Source organism: Hemibagrus wyckioides, linkage group LG18 (assembly GCF_019097595.1).
Source record: "Hemibagrus wyckioides isolate EC202008001 linkage group LG18, SWU_Hwy_1.0, whole genome shotgun sequence".
NCBI lineage: Eukaryota > Metazoa > Chordata > Actinopteri > Siluriformes > Bagridae > Hemibagrus > Hemibagrus wyckioides.
In genome coordinates, this window is record NC_080727.1 from 17317915 (window position 1) to 17341051 (window position 23137).

The window sequence follows — 23137 nt, forward strand, 5'->3', positions numbered from 1 at the left end:
CAAGCCAGAGAAGGCAGGGAAATGCTCTGGGTGATGTTCTGCTGTGTTTGCCTGTCACGTGGACGTTAATTATATGGACACGTACCACCTATCTAAACACTGTTGCAAAGCAGGTACAATGATCTTCATGACTGTGTCCTCTTTTAGCAGAAAAATGGTTCAGGAAGGGACATGTCAAAGAGTTCACTAAAATTCCCCAGATCTCTAGCATCTTTGGGATATGCTGTCCAATCCCTGGAGATGTACAAGCGATGGTGTTAGATACCAAAGCATACCTTCTGAGGTTTTGTGGAGTCCATATTTGGATGGCACAAGGAAGAACTCTACAATATTAGACAGTCGGTTTTAATGTTATGGCCAGTTGGTGTAGATGTGAGATTTTACAGAGCATCTATATCTCACTTTTAACAGCTTGGACACTGGTCACATTCCAAGCTTTCTTTATTGTCTGGGCAGAATTCTCCTTCTTTCCACATGTTCCTCCAGGTACATTTCGTCTCTGTGTAAATAAGTGTGTGGTGTTCAGGGTGTAATCCGGTCTTATGTCCACTGTTCCATCGTGACCAAGACTTTATGATTTCATGCTTGTGTTGTTCTTGGGTTTTTTTTAACTATTATCTTGGCTGATGGGTTAAATCTGAATTTATTTATTTTTTTTAAATGGTGGACACAAATTTGTCACACTCTGTCTTCTTTGTCGTTGCGCTGTGCTTGTTTACACACTAGAGAGCACCACACGCTGCTTTCAGTAGACATGCTAGTGTTGGGTTTGGGAGGGTGAGAGGAGCCGATCTGTCGGTGCAGTAAAGCAGCTTGTGAAACTGGTTACTGTACTGAGTATTACACATTTATCACATTATATACAATATTACACTGGGTTTCTAACTGCTGGAATTCATCACGACTAATGTACAGTGTATAGAATAAAAAATGTTTAAGACCTATACAGAGAGAGAGAGAGAGAGAGAGAGAGTAAAATGCAGATTGTTGTATGTGATAGTTCAGAAAAGTCTTTAGGTATAAAGTACAGTATAAATAAACAAATACTCCGATCAGGCATAACATTATGAGCAGTGACAGGTGAAGTGAATAAGACTGATGATCTCCTCATCATGGCACCTGTTAGTGGGTGGGATATATTAGGCAGCAAGTGAACATTTTGTCCTCAAAGTTGATGTGTTAGAAGCAGGAAAAATGGGCAAGCGTAAGGATTTGAGCGAGTTTGATGAAGGGCCAAATTGTGATGGCTAGACGACTGGATCAGAGCATCTCCAAAACTGCAGCTCTTGTGGGGTGTTCCCAGTCTGCAGTGGTCAGTATCTATCAAAAGTGGTCCAAGGAAGGAACAGTGGTGAACCAGTGATAGGGTCATGGATGGCCAAGGCTCATTGATGCATGAGGGGAGTGAAGACTGACCCATGTGGTCTGATCCAATAGACAAGTTCAAATTGCTGAAGAAATGGTGAATGGTGGTTCGGAATACACAGTGCATGACGGGCTGTTTTGGCAGCAAAAGGGGGGACCAACACAATATTAGGCAGGTGGTCATAATGTTATGCCAGATCATTGCAGAGAGTAATAAAAGAACCTTGAAAGGAAATATATCACTTTTTGAATAAAGTATGGAACCATATGAAAATTAATCGAGTGTAATATTACACTCGATGTGTAATATGTGCAGATAATGCATGTAGCATTATGTGCATGATGTACAAATAATGCATGTAGCATTCATGCAAGTAAACAACAACTAGCAACAATGAATGTATTACATTTAATTATTACATTTATTACATTATTACATTTAAACAATGACAACGTCAACAAAAGGAACACATCGTCAATCACCTCGGCAGGTCAGCACTAAATGAACACACACCGTGACGGACATATCCACACAATCAGTGCGATTGTGTGGATTCAGTGGCCATTTTATTAGGTACAGCTGAGGCAGCGTTCCATCTTTCACCTTTCCGCAGCCCAGTTCGAACTCTTTCACTTTTCTCAACACGTTCACTCTGTTTTGAAGGTATTTATTTGTATTTCTATGTTTTTAGGCAGGAAAGTGTTCTTATACTATATGAAAAAGATGCTACATAAATTCATCCTTTTCTTTTTATTCTTCTACTTATTGTGTGTGAATAATTACTGATTTAACCCCACTACTATTTTCTATTTAAATACAGTTTTCTATTATTATTGCTCATTGTTGTTATTAAATCACACACAACACAAAACCCCTGAACAGTACAAACAGCACGGAATGTGTAAATATTTTATTTGTAATATCGACCTTTAATATTGACCTGCATGAATAATTACTGCACTAAATGAATAATTACTGCATGGCCGTTTAGAATTAATGCACTGGACATTTTCCCCTTCATTACTGTTTGCCTCCAAATAATTAAACATAAATACTGAATGGCCAGTTGACTGAAAACAAACGAGTGTGCTCGGACTAGGGCCTATGTTCAGTTTCACAGAATATTGCTTTTTTCCCCTCTGCTACATTGTGTGCTAATCGTTCAAACCTAATCAGAGCTGTCCTGTTTATTAGAAAAAGAACCCAACACCTAAGATCTACAGAAAGAAAGAAAGAAAGAAAGAAAGAACGAAAGAAAGAAAGAAAGAAAGAAAGAAAGAAAGAAAGAAAGAAAGAAAGAAAGAAAGAAAGAAAGAAAGAAAGAAAGGCTAGAACAGGGGTTTAAGGTTGGATCGACTGTAATCGATAGAGTGGTTGCAGGAAGCGGCGCCTCTCTGACAGAAGAGTGCGGATCGTAGTGCTGTTTAGAGTCCTGAAGATGGCTGAGATCCACAAAATACCATCACAGGGATTTCCATCAGATATGAAGTGATGCGATTACACCATTTAATCTCTGTTACAAAGGGGAATACGCCGGCTGCCAAATGGATGTGACCTCAAATGAACAGCCATAAAAAATAAAAAGAAACGACCAAATGTTACAAAGAAATGAGGAAAACGTAAGACAGAACGTAAGCGTTATTATGGATTTATGGCTAAAGTGACGTAACAGTGTTATCGGGGCACTGCAGGTCATTTTGGGCTTCATTAGGTAAAGAATAAAACATGCCAAGGTGTGCTGTATAGAAAATGATCACTGAGCATCCTCAAGTAGTGGATTGTCTTTGTGCTCTTCTAACACAGAGATTTTCCAGCATTTACAGTTTACCTTCTTATAGAATGACACAGCATGCTTTTTTAACCATTTGCAGTTGAGTTTAATGTTGTGGAACAGCCACAGGATAAGTTCCTGTTCTCGTTCATGTTACAGTAGCAGCTACGGACAGAAGTTCTCTCATCAGTCTCTCTACTCTATTATTAATAAGACAAAAAAAACCAAAACAAACAAACCCACAACTACTTATTGTTATTGTTATTGTTATTCCAGCTGTCCTGAATTCAGTTACAACGTGCCAACACTGGAGACTCCTTCCATAAATTTTCACAATATTTAATGATAGCAAGACATTTCTTTTAATTATTATTTTTAGAATTTCATTATGATTTATTCACCGGTTCAATAATTCTCCTCCTGAACTGCTGAATGAGTAATAAATCCAAAGATATTCCAAAAATATTCAAATCTAGACCAGAAATGAAACCTACAGAAATGCAAAATTTTACTTGATTAAGTGCAAAAACGTGATATGGAGATATGAGGAGTCTGTGTGTGTGTGTGTGTGTGTGTGTGTGTGTGAGAGAGAGAGAGAGAGAGAGAGAGAGAGAGAGAGAGATTTTTTGATGTTTTGAGGAAACATTTTTTTCAAATGTAGTAGTGACAATGAACTGCATTAATAATTGAGGAAGGTCTTAAGCTGTGTGTGTGTGTGTGTTTATATCATGATTGTGATCAAATAGATCCCCAAGGTTAGGAATATCTGCTGGTGGTGACCTTGTGGGATCTATTTGATCACAAGGAACTGAGGAAAAGTGCTTATTTTTTGTACTAGAAAAATCTGTCTCCTTTATTATTTTGTACTGATAAAAGAGGTGTTTGGTTTTGTTTAGTGAGGTTAAGGATAAGTTGGGGTTGCAGGGTTAGGGTTGGCTCGTGTGTGTGTGTGTGTGTGTGTGTGTGTGTATGCATGCGCGCACTCGGCAGCCCGCCTCTGGCCGGCTGATGCTTTCGTCTCGTCCCTGTCCATTCGGTTCAGGAAAGGGGGGAGAGGACGAAACGCGAGAGAAAACATCCATGGGTGGCTGTGTGGGCAGTCATCATGACTCTTCGGGCAGCTTAAACGAAAACTCAGACGGAACCGGAGGTAGGAAATGAAAGTTGCACACAGCCGGCCATGTTTTAGATCATTTTATATGCTCTTTTCTTTCTCTCTATCTCTCTATTTCTTTCTCTCTCTCTCTCTGTCTTCTCTTCTCTCCTCTTCTCTTCTGTCCTCACTCATGTCCTCCATGCTGCTTCTGGGAACATAAAAGCTCTACTTTTAGCCATCAGACCAAACGCCTTATTTAATGCATCAGACGCTGTACGCTTTTGCACTCTTTTTCCCCTCCCAGGCATTTGCTATAAATATTTCATCTTTGTGCTAGCATGCTAGCCTGCTAACCCTTGCACACAGAGCCCTTGCTAGCTTTGTGGCTAATAGAAATGTGGGTCAGGGGTTTCACTATTAGCATCTCTGTGATTATAGTTCTCCCCCCCTCCCTTTTAATGCATGCGTGGTCTGACACATCTATTAACATGTGAATCATTAGATAGCTGACTTTTCTTCTTGTTTACAACATGGTGCGTTTGGGTTTGATTAAAAATAGACAGCTGTGTGTAAAGTCATAAAGAGACTTTGTGAACTTGACAAGGAGGAGGGGGAGAAGCTAACGGTTTTCTTTGCCGTGTTGCCACGGAAACGGCGCACTCTGTGCTGCATTTCCGGTTGTAATTAGATTGTATTAAGTGTGTAGAGGGTTATTAATTGGATTGTTAATGCCCCCTGTGGCGTTTCAGTTGCCCCTGGAGGACTTCCGGTACACGTTATTCATTTTTTTTTACATACATACATACAGTAGCCTCGTCATCATTTTAGTGGGCGGGGCTAATGGGACAAAGGAGACTGAGATGGAAACTAGTGCATGTGTTTCTGTAATTAGTTCATTAACGCTTCTGAGACTTATAAGATCCGGAAGCTGTGAGTTGGCATGGACTCCAGAACGCTTCCACGTAACATCATACCCCCTTGGTGCGAGTGTGAACTCAACAATCGTGAACCGGGGACATAAAAGTGCTCTCGCATGTGCAGTGAGGACCAAAACAAACGTTCTGGGAGCTTCAGAGTTCACTTTCACGATTCATTTCACTCGTTTTGGTTTGTTTTCTCACTGCATATAAGTAAACGGACCAAAAGATTAAAAAGAACACTTTTGTAGATCAGAGATACGGTCCTGTAATCAGAGACCGTGAAGCACTATGGGAAGAAGGCAAGCCGGAGGAGGCAGCATGATGAGAACATGGACCCTGTGCTCAGTTAATAGCTTTGTGTGTCAATTCAAGCGTCCTGAACATGTCGCATGTCTGTAGTGCTACAGCTCTGTCCTTTGGCTCGGTTTATCAGCTCAGATCTACAGAGGAGTTTCGCAAAAGAAATCACAGGCTCAATTCCTGAATGAGTCGAATGGCTTTCTGGCTGAAATCGATTCGACCCTTGACTCGACTCAACTCCAGGAAACGAATCAAACACGGCGTGTGTTTTGGGTTGCGGTGTTTCTTTGTAGATCTGAGCCGCTGAACGGAACTGCTGAACTACAGAAATCCACAAGATTGTCCTTGATGTTTGGGCAAACAAAGAAAAAGAAAACAATCACTGGAAGCGTTTTGAGCCAGACACACACCTCACCCAACGTTTTTTGTTTGGTTGGGGGTTTTTTTTCTGTTTTTGGTTGATTTCTTTACAGTTTGTGTGAAAACAAATCAAACTAAACAAACCGAACGTTGCTCTGATTCCGATTCAGTATCCAGACGAGTCAGTGTGAAAGCACCCGGAGGCTTCTTGGTGCAGTTTACGATGGCGTCTGGATTAAACCCGACTGAATCAAAGGCGCTGTGTTAGACGTGTTATTGGGTGTGTGCAGGCGGTTATTGAAATATGAGCCAACTAAACACTCGTGTGAGTGTCAGATGCAAAAACATATGCCTGAGGAGAGACCTGGAGGACAACAGAAGGAAAATATGTTGTGGGATAAAGAATACAAAATAAAAATGAGGCATACTGCTTACAAAAATCTAATTTTAAATAGGTTATTTCATCATCGGTGGTCCTGGTGGTGTTCGGGTTCCTGTGGTTCATCCTGCTGATGTTGTGTCAATAAGGCATTCAGATGCAAGCGACTACAAAACAATGAGTTTTACATATAAAACCAGGCAAGTGTTGAGTAAAGGTAAAGAGATGCTAATTAAATCGTTGATACCGTTTTGTTATGGATGATCTGTGTTCCTAACGGTGATTAACCTTCTTAAAGTAGCAATTAAAATGTGTGTTATCATAAAGATGGCATGAAGTAATGATGTTAACTGAAATGGATGAGATGCACCAGGTCACGCTAGCTTCCTTTAAATTCCACTAACCAACACTGGTAAAAGCCTATAATCGAAAACTTTACGATTTAAAGGTCTGCCAGAAAAGCTGTAGCCTTACGACAATCATATATTTGTTATATATTTTGTAAAATATGTTTCCTTTTTGCCGCCTGTACAAAGTGGAATGACCTGCTGTCTGACTGCACAGCAGAAAAAGCAGAACAGATAAAGCACGCAGAAACGACGTGACATGCAATTGACTCGTCTTACGTATAAATCCAACCACGCCCACTTTCTAAATATCCATAACCCAGATCGAGAGCACAGAAACGGGAGCAGTTTAGCGAATCTTTGTGCTCTGTGAATTAATGTAGTTTTAAATAATAAATTTCAGACAATTTAAAGAACCTGAATCGAATCGTTTCGGCACCGAATCGAAACACTTCAGCACCGAATCGAATCACTTCAGCGGTGAATCTCAGAGTGTCAAAATGTTATGTTTGGTTTTTATATCGTATCGTATCGTATGCTACGTATCTTATCGTAGCAAATATTCTAACGTTGTGTTGTTCACGTAGATCACCCGTACCTTCAGCACCGTATTGATTCTCTTCAAGGACAACGTGACTCTGTGGCGATATGGTGAAATATGACCCTTCAGTCTACGCAGCACTGTACCTCGTCTCCCAGCTCATCGATTTGTCACGGACGTGACGCATAAAGATCTCATCTGTAACATGTCTTTATTTAGAGTAACGGATTTTCCAGTCGTTTTTACGAAGCACTATTCGGTGTACACGATATTCTCGTAGATGTTTTGCTTTTCAGTTAATAACGACGAGGTGTGACGAATCGCCGCGCTCTTTTCTGGTCCGTGAGACAATCACAGATCAACACGTAGTAAATATTTTAAATGCGATATTTGCGATAATATGATAAACAATAATCACAACATGAAAATTTTATGTCATCCTGACTCCTTTATAAATACTTTATTTGCCATTCAGCACCCTATCGTATCTGGTGTTCAGCAGTAGAGACGCTATTCTGAACATCTTTAGCGGTATGTAGCTAAAAAAATGATAAGGATGTTTTTTTTGTTTTTTTTTGTTCTTTATCTGTCCAGTCTTGCCTCAGATTCCTGTCGTCTTCTTCTGCATCTGATTTAAGGCTCGAAGCGTTGACATGCTTTTCTACTCACCGCCTGCGTACAGAGTGGTTATTTGAGATACTCTAGTCTTCCTTGATGTGGTCGGAACGAACTCCGTGTTAAGAAACGTTGTGTGTGAAAATTCCAGAACTTTCTGCAAAGCGGACACCCACGACCACAAACGTACAGTAACTGAGATTTCTTTCTTCTTTCTTTTTTTAAATTGTGACCATATGATTGTCTGCCCTGCCCCATCACCGTCAGCTGATTAGCCATGAACAGGAAGTTGGAGTTAACACAGAGGAGGAAAGGCACATCATCGTTTCCTCCGTGCCATTTGCGGTTCCTCAGCGCAAGACAAGACGATGCAGAAGTTGTGCAACTTGACCTGCTGCTTATCATGTGATCCAAACTGAAGCTCCCACGTAAATGAGACATCTGTTGCCATCGTTTCCTTTCCACTGCTTTTCTTCCCCCTGGGACACGTGACCCAGCTGGTGAGGATCTGAAAGACACAGGCGGCAACAAACTCTGTAATGCTGCATTAAAAAGATCCAGATTCAACCATAAAAAATCAACCAGAAATATTTTCCCATCATCCCTTATCATTCACAACAGCAGGGGACACTGTGTCTAAACCGTTCTTCACTTCCTGTTCCCTCTTCTTGGTTTTTACACCTACTATATATAAACACTTGGATTAGATATCTGCGATAGAGACCTGTCCAGGGTGTACCCCTGCCTTTCGCCCAATGTGTGCTGGGATAGGCTCCAGCAGATCCCCGTGACCCTAATTAGAAAGAAAGCGGGTATAGAAAATGGATGGATGGATGGATGGATGGAAGGATGAATGGTTTAGATATGTGACCCATCATCAAACGTAGGCTTGTGTGATATCGATTTATTCCCTGTTAGACATTTACCACAAAAAATCCTGATCATCCCAAAACAAAAACAAACAAAAAATCACTCCCACTATTTCAGGTTCATGGAGAATCTCGGCGACGTGATGATGTTCCCAGAGGTTCAGTCAGGAGCTGCTGATAGGCAGAGACAATCTGAAGCCTAACGTCTCATGGCTGCGCAAATCGGTTGCTGACAATGATGTTGTTTCTTCAGAAAACATCAACATCATTCAGCTGACAATGATGTTGTTTCTTCAGAAAAGTGATCTAGACCTGCTTTACTGAGAAGCTTTCCTTGATTACTTCATAATCCTGTAGGTGTTACTTCTGTGATGTTATAAAATAAATCTAAAATAAGTGGCTTCACTGTACAGACAGATTTCTCCAGAACTCGTCTGTTCTGCAGTATGTAGATGATCCCCCTGTTTTTTTTTCTCTCTCTTTTTTTGGAGGATTTGGGTTGGGTTCGAGTCGATGGTTCCCAGATGTCCGTGTGGCGTTTGTGCCACGATGAGTCGTCCTGATGAGAGGCTCACGCAGCCTGAAACACCGCCATTTATTTATTTCTTTATCTATTTTTGAACTGCGTGTTTTAATAGCTCGGCTGTGTGACTGCGTCTCTCCCTCTGCTTCACACACGCTCATTCAGGATCGTTCTGCAAATTAAATTCACACCGTAATCCTGAACAAACTCCAAATCCTGCTTTTCTGGGGAAGGCGCGGGGGGAAAAAAAAAGAGAAACGCTAAAATGCTTTTTATAGGCCGGTTCAGAATCTCGTTAAAATAGCTGATTGTTTGCACGTGTCGCTTTTCGAGCCGTGTGCAGCACGTGAGCGCTCGGCGACGGGCGCGTGAGTACTCCACTGAACCGCCGGATGAACCGCCGGCTTCCCGTAAAGAAATACAATCCGTTACTGACGAGCGCCGGGTGTCTTCCTGTCTGTCTCTGATCTCCATTTGTTCACTTATTAAGCTGTCAGACTTTAAACCACTAACATTTCCAGACTGGGATATTTACTTTCAGGTGAAGCGATCGTCTAACACCGTGCAGAATTACAATGTTTATACATTTTATACTAGAGCTCCATTATATTAGACAGATCAGGGATAGAGGACGAAATGTAATAACGTTTCAGGAGACAGTTCCCTTGCTGTCAGGATTTGTTATTTAAAAAGAAAAAGAAAAAACTAATATTTGCAGGTCGTATGAATTGCGACTTATTTAAACGGAGCAAATCTATAAATGTCTTGAATGCAAATAAATTGATAATATTGTCAAAAAAAAAAGATTTCATACGTCATATTGATGACTGAAATAACAGAAAATATCATAAATATCTTGTGTGCTTCAAGTTTATGCAAATATGGAGCGTCTCAGTGCACCAATGGGAGTGAAGACAGAACGCGAGCTTTTGCTTTGTCTAGTATACAACGAACAGGCATAACATTATAACCACTGACAGGTGACGTGAATAAGACTGATGATCTCTTCATCGTAAATAAATGTTGTTACTATGGCAACCAGATATAAGAATACCTGCTGCAGACTTCGTAACACAGCGACTGGAGACTGCATAGGAACATAGCTTGAATCCGGCCATCTTTGGTCCTGAAGAGAGACTAAATCAGTCGCAATTCCCTATCAAAGATCATAGTGTTCATTCATTTGCTCTATCACGAGTCTGACTCAGATAAAGAGTCTTATCTATTAAACATCATTATGTAGCATAAATACAGTCAAAATAAGCGGTTCTAGATTCCTGCTAGACTCTTGCACATCTGTAAAAGTAGCCAGATGCTTTATTTTTTTAATGTTCCCAGTGTCATGAAACTGACACTGTGGTGGCCCCAGGCACAAGGGGGCGCAATGACCACATCACACCTGATGTGTTTTTTTGAAGTAATCACATGTATGACATCATCATTCAGCTCTTCCTCTCTTTAATTCCTTCCTGAGTTGAACAATCTTGTTAGAAATGCTGTAGGGGGTTTTATTTCTGTGAGTTAATTGCGCTCTGTTGTCGTTAATCGACTTTTATTTCTCTCGACTCATTTTCTGTAACAGTAGCAACAGCAAATGCGACCGTAACGTACATCATGTAAAGGGGTCTGTTAACAGCTTATCGTTTCCATAGCAACAGCTCACGGCCTTCACATAACATGAAAAAAGGAAAATAATTCGTTATTTAGTAAAGATTACTGTATAATAATTGACGTGATGAAGGTTTCTGTCATGTTTTTGTGATGTTACTGAGGTTTCCGGAACAGAGGCTTTTGTAATATAAGAGAGAACAGGAACTAACTTTTTCGCAGTGAACAGAAACAAATAAAAGTTGGATTAGTTTTCTTTACTTAATGTCTCATTGAGTCATTCTTGCCTCACTCCTCACTTTATTTAAGCACCTGTGGCATTATTTATGTCTCTGACTCGTCTGCGGCTGTTTCTGGGTCAATAAAAAAAAAAAATCCCAACTCCTCAGTGGTGAATTATTGATGTTCAGTGGCTGCAGTTGAAGGTTACATGAAGCTGAAAGATGATTTGATCTCAGAACAAAAAGGTGGCTATTGAAGGCCAGTGGAACCAGTTTGAGACCAGTGAGAGACGTTAATCATGCTGGACGCAGCCGTTATTACTGTGGCATTGAGACCATTCCCCACACCACCACACCACCCCCACCAGGGGCCGAGATCCGCGTGATGAGCACGAAACCCGAGCAGCTTCTTCACTGAGCTGCCTTCACTTAGCCCAAGCACTTGACTTTCTTTTTTTTTTTTTTAATAAATCTGTTAAATGTCACATTGTGTTCTGGTCTCCAGTGTAATCTAACAGCAGGCAGATGTTGGTTCTAATAAATGGCTCGCTCTCCCCGAGGAGCCTCTGAGGAGCCTCCTCTAATTGTTTGAGATCCAGTTCTGTGAAAAACAGCCAGCAAGTTCAGCCCTTAGATCCTGTCAGGAGTCTGTGTCCCAGCCAGAAGCCGCGGGATCTTCTGAGGCTCCGTGGCTGCTTTCTTCTTCAGGCAGCAGAACAAGCGGAGGAAGTTTCAGGCGTTTCGGGCGCAGTCGGGTCATGGGTGGAAACGGAAACCTGAGGCAGGGAGACGTTAGGAAGAGGAGAATATTTCACTTTATATTTCCCTTTATGAGAAACTGTGTTCTTGTGTTTGGAAAGTCCACTGTTCTGTAAAATATCTTCACAGCAATATAATAACATTCTTTGGAATTTGTCCTAAAATTGAAAAAAGGCTGTCGAGTTGTCCTAGCTTCTGTTTTTTTTTTTTTTTTTAATCTGGATCGCACATTTATGCCAATATTTATTTTTACGCTCTATCACATTATCTCAAGCCACTTAGTCCCAAACCAAATAGTCATATTCTTAGATGAACGATTATTCAACAAGACGAATGTTTTCTCGCTTCATAACAAAACCCGTGACGTGAAGAGTGTGGATCGTATAGTGTTAAGGCATCAGTTAGCTTCAGTGTGTTTTTCGTTATTGTGTTTTTAATAATCGTTCTGAGGCAAGACATTTCCCATCTCGTTTATGCTTCGCAAAGTGAGTCGATTCACCGAGTCAACTCCGAAGCTTTGGATTCGATTCCACACACTGAAAACGATTCGACTCCCAGCTGATGTGGTCATGATGTGACAGATTTTAGTGAGCTGTTGTGTAACAAAGGCTGTTTCAAGGTTTTAAGTTTTAGTCGATTTAAATGCTGAAGAGAATCTTTTATAAATCATCCACAACTGAACTGATTCTCTGATTCTCTGCCTGTTCTGTGGTGTAGTGGCGCTGGGGCGCAACCAGCCCCTGAAGAGAGAGAAGCCCAAATGGAAGAGCGATTACCCGATGACCGACGGTCAGCTGCGGAGCAAGCGTGATGAATTCTGGGACACGGCGCCTGCCTTTGAGGGTCGCAAAGAGATCTGGGACGCGCTCAAGGCCGCAGCACAGGCCTTCGAGAGCAACGACCACGAGCTCGCTCAGGCCATCATCGACGGAGCGAGCATCACTCTTCCACACGGTACACACACACACACACACACACAATATATCCCTGGACTACAAGACTTTTTATTAATCTGTATTTAAATCATTAAAAAAAAAACGAGGATATGATCTGATCCTGTAACAAAAGAAAAATAGATTGGAATTGGGTTCCGATTTTTTTTTTTTTTTTTTAGAACTGGAAATAGTTTATTTACATACAAAGAGACTCGACTCGACTATTTCAATTGTCAGTTAGTATAATAGTCAGTATTTTTTGTGTTTATTTTTTTAATAAATCACTTTGAAAATCAGAAGGAAAATTTACAGAAGGAGATGGACAGACTGACCACTCGATTGATAGAAATTGGTAGAAAATCATTTATTAAAAGGCATTTCTCAGGAATTCAGTATCAGTGTTTATTTAAAAAAATATATATATATATTGTTGTTTGTTATGGGAAAATAATTCTCAAAGCAACACTGCATCATCATCCCAAAGTAGATTATTTTTCTGAATTGTTTTTTTATTAACTTGATTTTTAAATTGTCACCATATACTAAAAATCTAATAAATCAGAAATTTCAACATTATTGGATATATTTTAAAGATGTTTTTATATTAATAATATATGTTATGTTTTATTATTATTATTATTATTATTATTATTATTATTATTATTATTATTGAATTAAAAATTTAAAAAAATAAAATAAAGGCCACTGATTCAATGCTTTATTCAAAGTTTTATTATTAATTATTATTATTTATTATTTATTTATTTATTATTATTTTCCCCTTTTTCATTTTTGTAGACTTTTTTAAAAATTCTCTCATATTTTTTGTTCTTTTTCTTTAAAAAAAAAAAAATATATATATATATAAAACTTCCAAAAGAAATAGATTTAATGTGCTATTAAATAATTCAGATTCAGATACACAGAGTTTTTATTCCCTTATTAATGTTAGATCTGAAGAAGGCTTTAGTTTCCCCATTAACATCAGTATAAAACTATTTATTTTTATGATTTTTTTAGTTGCTGCCAATTTGTTTAAATCTGGTTAAATAAGCCATCAGACAGAGAGATATTTTTTATTTCAGAGATAGATAGGATGAAGTGAAAGCAGATATTATGTGTAAATGTTTTACTGGAATTATACATTGGAAGAAAACAATGACACGTGTGTAGACGTGTTTCTTGTACGTTGTGTTAATAAAGGTGAAGGAAACGTGACGTTGTTAAGATGTTCGATTTCAGTTTTTCATTCAGAGCTGATTAAATGATTGTTGTTGTTGTTTGAGTCTCCTAACACTGCTGGGTCGTCGCAGCAGGGGGATGATGCCCACGCAATCTACCGATCACAAAATCCCTGCTCTGTAGTCAGCGGGGTCTTCACTCTAGTTTCAGAAGGCATCCTGATGCCTTTTTTTTCCCCACAACATCATGCTGACGTCCCCTCTGATAGAGAAACATCAGTCATAGTGAACATAATGCTCTACAAATTTCCCTGAACTTGAAAGAGGGATCCCAGCATTGTGATGGTGGTGGTGGTGGTGGTGGTGGTGGTCTCACGCTTCTCAGCTTCGTACCTTCGGGCGAGCCTCAGATGAATCTTTTTATAGCCTCCGACGTGTTCTGAAACTCGCTTGGATAAAAGGTCAAGCCGTGAAGTCAGACTGTCAGCTGTCTGCTTGTATATCTAGCCAGAATATGAGATCATGAAAACATGCACATGTACTTTTTCAACTCACGTTTTTTTGGGAATTTTACATTATGTTACGTTTTATTTGTCTAACACTTTTAACATTTGGACTTAAGTAACATTGAAATGATTTAATGTTCGTTTTATCAAGTAAATATCTGACTCCACTTCGTAACCGGACGAATAAGTGGATGCTGTGACTGACTCCAGCCTGCAGGATCTTAGTGAAGATGTTGGAAGCTAATAGAATTCAAATCTAATTAAAATACAGGCATCAGGAACAAATCGAGTTACACAATTTGGGTTCATATATCCGACATTGATTTGATTGAGCGTTTCCAAAAATGAATAAAATCCAACCTAAACCCGGACTCGAAACTCGGGTCACTGGTGTCTCTGGTGTCGTGAGGCAACATCATCAGATCACATTAATACTACATGAAGTTACTCATTCTACAGTAAAAAATAAAAAAAAAGAGTCAAAACATTAATTTAAAAGTAAAAAAAGAGAAAATAAAATGGCATTAGCTGTACAGAACAGAGGAAAAAAATTAACAAAGTATTAAAGAAATACGGCAGGGCTCAGTGGTAGGTTTCTCGCCTACCGTGTGGAAGGCCCGGGTTCAATTCCCAGCCAGTGGCCAAACCCCAGCCACTAGATGCAATGCTGGTCCCAAGCCTGGATAAAAATGGGAGGGTTGCGTCAGGAAGGGCATCCGGCTTAAAACCTGTGCCAAGTTGTCGTGTGGCGACCCCTCACACACTTAGGGAGCAGCCGAAAGATCAACAACATTAAAAAAAATACGGCATCAGAAAGTGTTACACAACAAGACAACAACTGATGAACTAGTAAAAACTAATGCATTAAAAAACTGACCAGTACTAGTACAACCAATGCAACTGCTTTTACGCAATATTTTAATAAAAACAAAATGGAACATAAATCACAGATGTATAATATGGTGCTTTTTACCAGTTTCTTCTTCTGAAGCCTTTATTAAATAATTATCTTCCTTATAATAGTTTTTTTCCTTTCTGTCTCAGAAATTTGACCCAGGCTTGTTGTTTGTTATACGCCAGGATGCGATAAACCAATCAGTGACTATCGATGTCTTGAAGCAGAACCCTAGAGCGTGAGAATTATACTTGCTTTTAATTAATCGTATGTAAAACAGCTGCCGTGTGAATCGTTTCGGAGCCTCGCCCGTGTATGTCCTACATGTTTGTGTAGCGCAATACCAACATAATCAGTAAAATCGAACCTAAACTCAGACTCGAACCCAGGCTTGCTGGTGTCCCCGGTGTCGTTTGTAACATAATCAGATCACGTTAATAATACTACACAAATCTCGTCATTACATCTGTCCCATTTCTGTAGACACTCACTGAGCACTAACTCTAACTGAGCACTAACTCTATCTGAGCACTAACTCTGTCTGAGCACTAACTCTAACTGAGCACTAACTCTATCTGAGCACTAACTCTAACTGAGCACTAACTCTAACTGAGCACTAACTCTATCTGAGCACTAACTCTAACTGAGCACTAACTCTGTCTGAGCACTAACTCTATCTGAGCACTAACTCTAACTGAGCACTAACTCTAACTGAGCACTAACTCTAACTGAGCACTAACTCTGTCTGAGCACTAACTCTAACTGAGCACTAACTCTAACTGAGCACTAACTCTAACTGAGCACTAACTCTATCTGAGCACTAACTCTATCTGAGCACTAACTCTATCTGAGCACTAACTCTATCTGAGCACTAACTCTATCTGAGCACTAACTCTATCTGAGCACTAACTCTATCTGAGCACTAACTCTAACTGAGCACTAACTCTGTCTGAGCACTAACTCTAACTGAGCACTAACTCTAACTGAGCACTAACTCTGTCTGAGCACTAACTCTAACTGAGCACTAACTCTAACTGAGCACTAACTCTAACTGAGCACTAACTCTAACTGAGCACTAACTCTATCTGAGCACTAACTCTAACTGAGCACTAACTCTATCTGAGCACTAACTCTAACTGAGCACTAACTCTAACTGAGCACTAACTCTAACTGAGCACTAACTCTATCTGAGCACTAACTCTAACTGAGCACTAACTCTATCTGAGCACTAACTCTAACTGAGCACTAACTCTAACTGAGCACTAACTCTATCTGAGCACTAACTCTAACTGAGCACTAACTCTAACTGAGCACTAACTCTATCTGAGCACTAACTCTATCTGAGCACTAACTCTAACTGAGCACTAACTCTAACTGAGCACTAACTCTATCTGAGCACTAACTCTATCTGAGCACTAACTCTATCTGAGCACTAACTCTAACTGAGCACTAACTCTAACTGAGCACTAACTCTATCTGAGCACTAACTCTAACTGAGCACTAACTCTAACTGAGCACTAACTCTGTCTGAGCACTAACTCTAACTGAGCACTAACTCTAACTGAGCACTAACTCTATCTGAGCACTAACTCTAACTGAGCACTAACTCTGTCTGAGCACTAACTCTAACTGAGCACTAACTCTAACTGAGCACTAACTCTGTCTGAGCACTAACTCTAACTGAGCACTAACTCTAACTGAGCACTAACTCTAACTGAGCACTAACTCTGTCTGAGCACTAACTCTAACTGAGCACTAACTCTAACTGAGCACTAACTCTGTCTGAGCACTAACTCTATCTGAGCACTAACTCTAACTGAGCACTAACTCTAACTGAGCACTAACTCTAACTGAGCACTAACTCTATCTGAGCACTAACTCTATCTGAGCACTAACTCTATCTGAGCACTAACTCTAACTGAGCACTAACTCTGTCTGAGCACTAACTCTAACTGAGCACTAACTCTAACTGAGCACTAACTCTAACTGAGCACTAACTCTATCTGAGCACTAACTCTATCTGAGCACTAACTCTATCTGAGCACTAACTCTAACTGAGCACTAACTCTGTCTGAGCACTAACTCTAACTGAGCACTAACTCTAACTGAGCACTAACTCTAACTGAGCACTAACTCTAACTGAGCACTAACTCTATCTGAGCACTAACTCTAACTGAGCACTAACTCTAACTGAGCACTAACTCTAACTGAGCACTAACTCTATCTGAGCACTAACTCTAACTGAGCACTAACTCTAACTGAGCACTAACTCTATCTGAGCACTAACTCTATCTGAGCACTAACTCTAACTGAGCACTAACTCTAACTGAGCACTAACTCTATCTGAGCACTAACTCTATCTGAGCACTAACTCTAACTGAGCACTAACTCTATCTGAGCACTAACTCTATCTGAGCACTAACTCTAACTGAGCACTAACTCTATCTGAGCACTAACTCTAACTGAGCACTAACTCTATCTGAGCACTAACTCTAACTGAGCACTAACTCTAACTGAGCACTAACTCTATCTGAGCACTAACTCTAACTGAGCACTAACTCTAACTGAGCACTAACTCTATCTGAACACTAACTCTAACTGAGCACTAACTCTAACTGAGCACTAACTCTAACTGAGCACTAACTCTAACTGAGCACTAACTCTAACTGAGCACTAACTCTATCTGAGCACTAACTCTAACTGAGCACTAACTCTATCTGAGCACTAACTCTGTCTGAGCACTAACTCTATCTGAGCACTAACTCTAACTGAGCACTAACTCTATCTGAGCACTAACTCTATCCAGCCTTCAGTGTTACAAGTTAATGCTTGAATTACTGAAATCTGTTTCGATCTAAAAACTCCTAGATAGATAAATACTCTCGAGTAGATCAGGTCAGAGTTTTCCAGCATGACACGTAGATCATGACGACGATCGCAACTACAGTGGAATGTTCTAATACAAGAAACAGAGCTCAGCATTGCACGAAACCACCGAACCACCATTTTACATCCAGATTTGTTTAATACTCCAGATGTATGCAAAGTACGCAGGAGAGTGTTCGAACAGGCTTCTGCTTCCTGACTCAAACCCAAAGTCACGAGTCAGTAATGAAGTAGGTTCCTTTGCTTTGCATCCGAACTGCAAGATCCCAGCTTGGACTGTTTAGCTAGAACAGCAAAATCTTCCATCTAAGGAATGTTCTGAATTCAGAAACGCCTGTTTGAAGTTGTTTGGAGAAACAGCTGTTTGGGAACTCCTCCCTGTCCCGAGGAACGTTCTGGTTGCTTGTAAACGAGTCTGACCCTCAGTCCAGTTCCACCAAACCACTACATCTTATAAATCCACTACACAGCAAGAACCAAACATGGCTTCCATCTCCTCCTTGTACATTCCCAGCCGTTGTGTTCCGTAAACCATCTTGTTTGTGTTAGGTTAACAGGAAGCTGATACATTGTGGATGTGAAATCATTTGAGAGAGGCTCTTGAGGATCTCCATGTGACGTGTCCATGGTTCCTCAGCCAGCTTGTGTGCGGGCCTTCCCATGTTTTTGATTTATCTGATTGTTCAGAGCCATCTGGTCTTCTTCATTCTTCTCACAGCACTGGGATGTGGAGGAAAGCCAGCGGAGCGTCTCTGTGCTGGATGTGTACGCTGCGTCAGTTTCTGTCCTCGGTGTCTGGTTCTGATCCGGTGTTGTGTTGTAGGGAACGTCTCAAACATCTCAGAAAGGTTAGGTGAGGTGACGTCCAGACCGCAGGTGGATACCAGGAACTGGGAGACAAGAGACGATATCTAGACGTGCGTGTGTGTGTGTGTATAAACTATATAAGCTAGTACAATAAGATTGTGACCAGAATCAAACTTTTCTGCCCAGAACAAGCTGGACTTTAACGTCTCCGCTTTTAAGAAATCATAAATATGTTTCACCCAAACAACACGGAAATGTTTTTTCATTAAGACAGCTTCTTTTTTATTCTTGTTTAGGTGTATGCAAAGATCCAGTTTCACAAACACAGCTGTAAAAACACCCGATCTGCAGGAAGTTGTCTAAAACCTGCGGTTCTGAGCATCTGATCCTCACGATGCGATCAGGATTACAAATAGTTTCACTCTGTAGTGTAATGGAATCAGTTCTGTTTGTAATCAGCTGGTAAAATCATTTATTAGCGTTATCGTTGTAACATTATTTATTACATTTAACAACTGTAATGCTGCTATTCAGTACAGGAGTTTGTTCCCTTTTTCTACCCATCCCGAGGCATCTAGAGATTGTGTTAGCTCCAGTAGACAGAGGCCAACCCTGCGAGGATCCTGAGGCATCCAGAGATGGATTTGGGATCATGAGGATTTGGGTATTCAAAGCAACCCTATGTGGACGTAAAGGATGACAACAACCTCTTAATTAATGCACACACTAACATTCTACATATGCTGTATCTGCAACACACAACTGACTGTACATAACTGCAGAAAGGACATTGTCCATATCACACTCTCCGGTGTCACCCAAATGAGGATAAGGTTCCCTTTTGAGTCTGGTTCCTCTCAAGGTTTCTTCCTCATACCAAAACTCTAAGGGAGTTTTTCCTTACCACAGTCGCCTCAGGCTCGCTCACTAGGGATGATTTTGTCCATCTAGGACGTTTTTTGTTTCTTATGTTCTGCAAAGCTGCTTTGAGACAATGTTGATTGTTAAAATCGCCATACAAATAAAATCGAATCGAAAATTGAATTGTGTTCAGGGAAACTCCAGAAACATGGTGGATGTACCAGTCACCGTCAGATCTGCTCCTGTTCTCATTTCTCCATCCGAGTGACACACACGTTCATTCTGAATGAGTGAAAGCTGCACCACAACTGCCTGAATGAGCGAAATCCTGATCACCACAATTGCCGCGTACCGATGTTCTGCGGCTTTAATCTAAGGGGATTTTTTTAAACATGTGTTTGGAAAATGAAAAGAGAACCTGCTCTGAGATGAGAGTGAGAGGTCAGGAAAGTGTGGGCTGGTGGGCTGTGATTCACTTCAGTGGCCCTTCACTGGCCTTTCAGTGAAAGTAGTCCAGCATTGCTATGGTATACACACACACACACACACACATTCAGCAGTGAAATCACACCACCACACTAACTGCTATTCTACTCCACCTGGGTTCACCTGCGCCAATGTCATATTCGCCACTCGCTCCTCTGTGAAGGGATGCGACTCTGATACACGGAGAGAGACATCGGGTTTCATCTCCACTGAAAATGTCACAGACTTTCATAAAACACTTTATCATTTATTATTTCATCATGTCATGGAGTTCCAAGTAAGAGAAATTGTCCCTAATATTCCCCGGGACCTTCTTCATTATTAATTTTTTTTTTTTTTTTTTTTTTGGCTGAAGGTCACAACACTCACACTTGACCTTTGCTGAACTTCCTTTAAGAAGTGTGTGTATGATGATGCGGTGTTACCGGCTTTACGCCACACGCTGCGTCGGATTATAACCTGGTTATAATATATTTACCAAAGCAATCATCAAACAAACAAAAACTTTAAACTGAAGATGACTGAAATGTCCATGTTGAGCTGATATTTGTTAAAAAATATTTATTCATATTTACTTTCTGAATAAATCCTTCTTTTTAATTTTTTTTTCTGTTTAATTTTCATCATTTTGACCTTAATGAAGATAAATAAAAGCCTCAGAAATGACTGATGAATGCAAATATTCACAAAAATTTAATTTCTAGTTGATTTTTTTATTATATTTTTATAATATATTTTTATATATTTATTATACTGTATAACTTTATTTTATTATATAACTTTATTTTATTATATAACTATTTTATTTTATTATTTTTATTTTCTTCTTTTTATCAATAATTTCTTAAAATGTAGTTTAAGACAGTAGTAGCAGCGATGTGATCGAGTAAAATTGAACGTTGCTCATAATCTGACATAATAGTTCTCACTCTGTGTGTGTGTGTGTGTGTTCTAAACCTAGGTGCTTTAACCGAGTGCTATGATGAACTGGGTAACCGCTACCAGCTCCCAGTCTACTGCCTCTCTCCGCCCGTCAACATGATCGAGGAAAAGAGCGAGACGGAGACGCCCGAAGCCCCCGAAGCCCCGCCCACCGAAGGACACGAGTGCCAGCTGCGTCTGCGTCTCTCGACGGGTCGTGACCTGCGTCTGGCCGTGCGCTCCGGAGACAGCGTGCTCTTCATGAAGCGCCGTCTGCAGGCTCAGGAAGGTCTCGAGGCATCCAGTCAGCGCTGGTTCTTCTCGGGTCGACCGCTCAGCGACCGCATGAAGCTGCACGAGCTCAACATCTCTAAAGACTACGTGGTGCAGGTGATCGTCAGCCAGCCGCCGCCCGTGGAGAACTGAGGCGCTTCTTCCTGCGGAGACTCTGATAAACATGGGGGAAAGAGTTCTGTGTAGAAGGTCGGAGATCTTACCTGGAGAGGAACGAGGTTCCTGTGAGCACGCTGCTCTAAAGAGCCACAAGCCGTCAGAAGATTCATCAAGTGCTTTCTCTTCCCTTCTTTAGATTGTTTTCTTCTTCTGATGCTTATATGTCTGCAAGGCAGACCTGAAATATGGACGTCTAAATCTCCAAGGCGCTCTGACAGACTTTCCTACAGCCGGACCTCGTCTCGGCTTTTAACGAATCACTTTTTTTTTTTAAATGTTTTTTAATGGAAAACTCTCCTCCTGAACTAGATAGGGAATATACCAATATATAAAAGAAGGAAGTTCTAAATCTTAATTTTTTTTTCTCCTGCTCTTTGGAGTCAGATTGGAGTGCATTTAAACGACTCTGCACTGTAAAACAATCCTAAAGTGATTAGCCGTTTTCCTTTCTTTTTTTTGAGGTTATGCAAAGGGAACTTGTGGTTTTTTTTCCCCTTTGTGTAATAAATCAGCTGTTTGACCTTTTGTCTAAATTTGGGCCCATGTGCTTTGACACGGGGGAAGTGTCTCCGCGCTCCATGCTGTACATCTGTTACCGTAGCGTAGATGAGATGCAAGATGACGAGAATCTGGTCGTTCCGCCAGGTTTCCATGGCACCGTCCTGTCTCTCTCTCTCTCTCTCTCTCTCTCTTTCTCTCGCTATTTTTAAAGCGGTGTAATCACGGACACAGGGGCCGAGGAAGAAAGAGGAAGGGTTGATCGACTGTCTCGGCACCGAAACAGGTGCTATGACGACAGAAAAAGAGACGCTAACGCGGTTCACCTGATTCACTCTGTTTTGTTTAAGAGGAGATAGCGAGAAAAAAATAATGATGGCTTATTTTAATGATACAGAATGCGTTTTTAATTAAAAACGAACGTTTCTACTCCATTGTTTTGTGCTTTCTGGGTTATTCTGATTGTGCTGGGAAATCTTACACGTATGCTCGGGGCCTGCTCATGGATTCGACAGGGGTTCTGCTCTGGTTTTCTAAATAAAGCTGGTTAGCCTTGATCGGAGACAGATCTCTGCTCATTGAAACTCTGTGGTCAGAAAACCGCTTCGTTCATAAAGCAGAACTGAGGGAGTTTCTTTTTAACTGGGCTGAGAGAAACGTGTCATCAGGAAATCGCCTCAAACACGTCAACCTGATACCTGATTCCGAGGACAAAATACTATCCTTAAAACCTTTAGAGCTTATAAGAACCTCAAAACACAAAATATGTATATTTACTCCAAGAATTTAAAGTAGTGTGTTAGATATTGAAACGCATCTTGAGTAGCTTAGTACAGTGCTTGATTTGCATAGGTGTTTTGACATCACCTGGAAGCCCCGCCCCCTACCCATCATTTCACATAAAACGATGTTATGGTTACTAGTCTTATTAGAAAATGTATTTTAATAACATGTAATTTTCTGTTTACTTCACACGTTACTGTGGAGTCACCTGAAAATTCCACCATCCGAATGAGTTTTTCCGTGCTTGTCT

General features: G+C 40.5%; 1 protein-coding gene across 1 annotated transcript; it reads left to right on the top strand.

The window, feature by feature from the left end:
• Positions 1-4105: 4105 nt before the first annotated feature.
• ubtd2 (ubiquitin domain containing 2) lies at positions 4106-22548 on the top strand. The gene is made up of 3 exons (XM_058416380.1): positions 4106-4287; positions 12393-12629; positions 21194-22548. Exons 1-3 carry the CDS (start codon positions 4107-4109, stop codon positions 21577-21579), a joined length of 804 nt encoding a protein of 267 aa, XP_058272363.1. The 5' UTR covers position 4106; the 3' UTR covers positions 21580-22548.
• The last annotated feature ends 589 nt before the right edge of the window (positions 22549-23137 follow it).

Coding starts and splice junctions, on each gene's coding strand:
- ubtd2 (XM_058416380.1), top strand. CDS start 4,107: ATGCATGCGCGCACTCGGCAGCCCGCCTCTGGCCGGCTGATGCTTTCG. Junction 4,288..12,392: donor AAACTCAGACGGAACCGGAG/GTAGGAAATGAA, acceptor TCTGTGGTGTAG/TGGCGCTGGGGCGCAACCAG. Junction 12,630..21,193: donor GAGCATCACTCTTCCACACG/GTACACACACAC, acceptor TTCTAAACCTAG/GTGCTTTAACCGAGTGCTAT.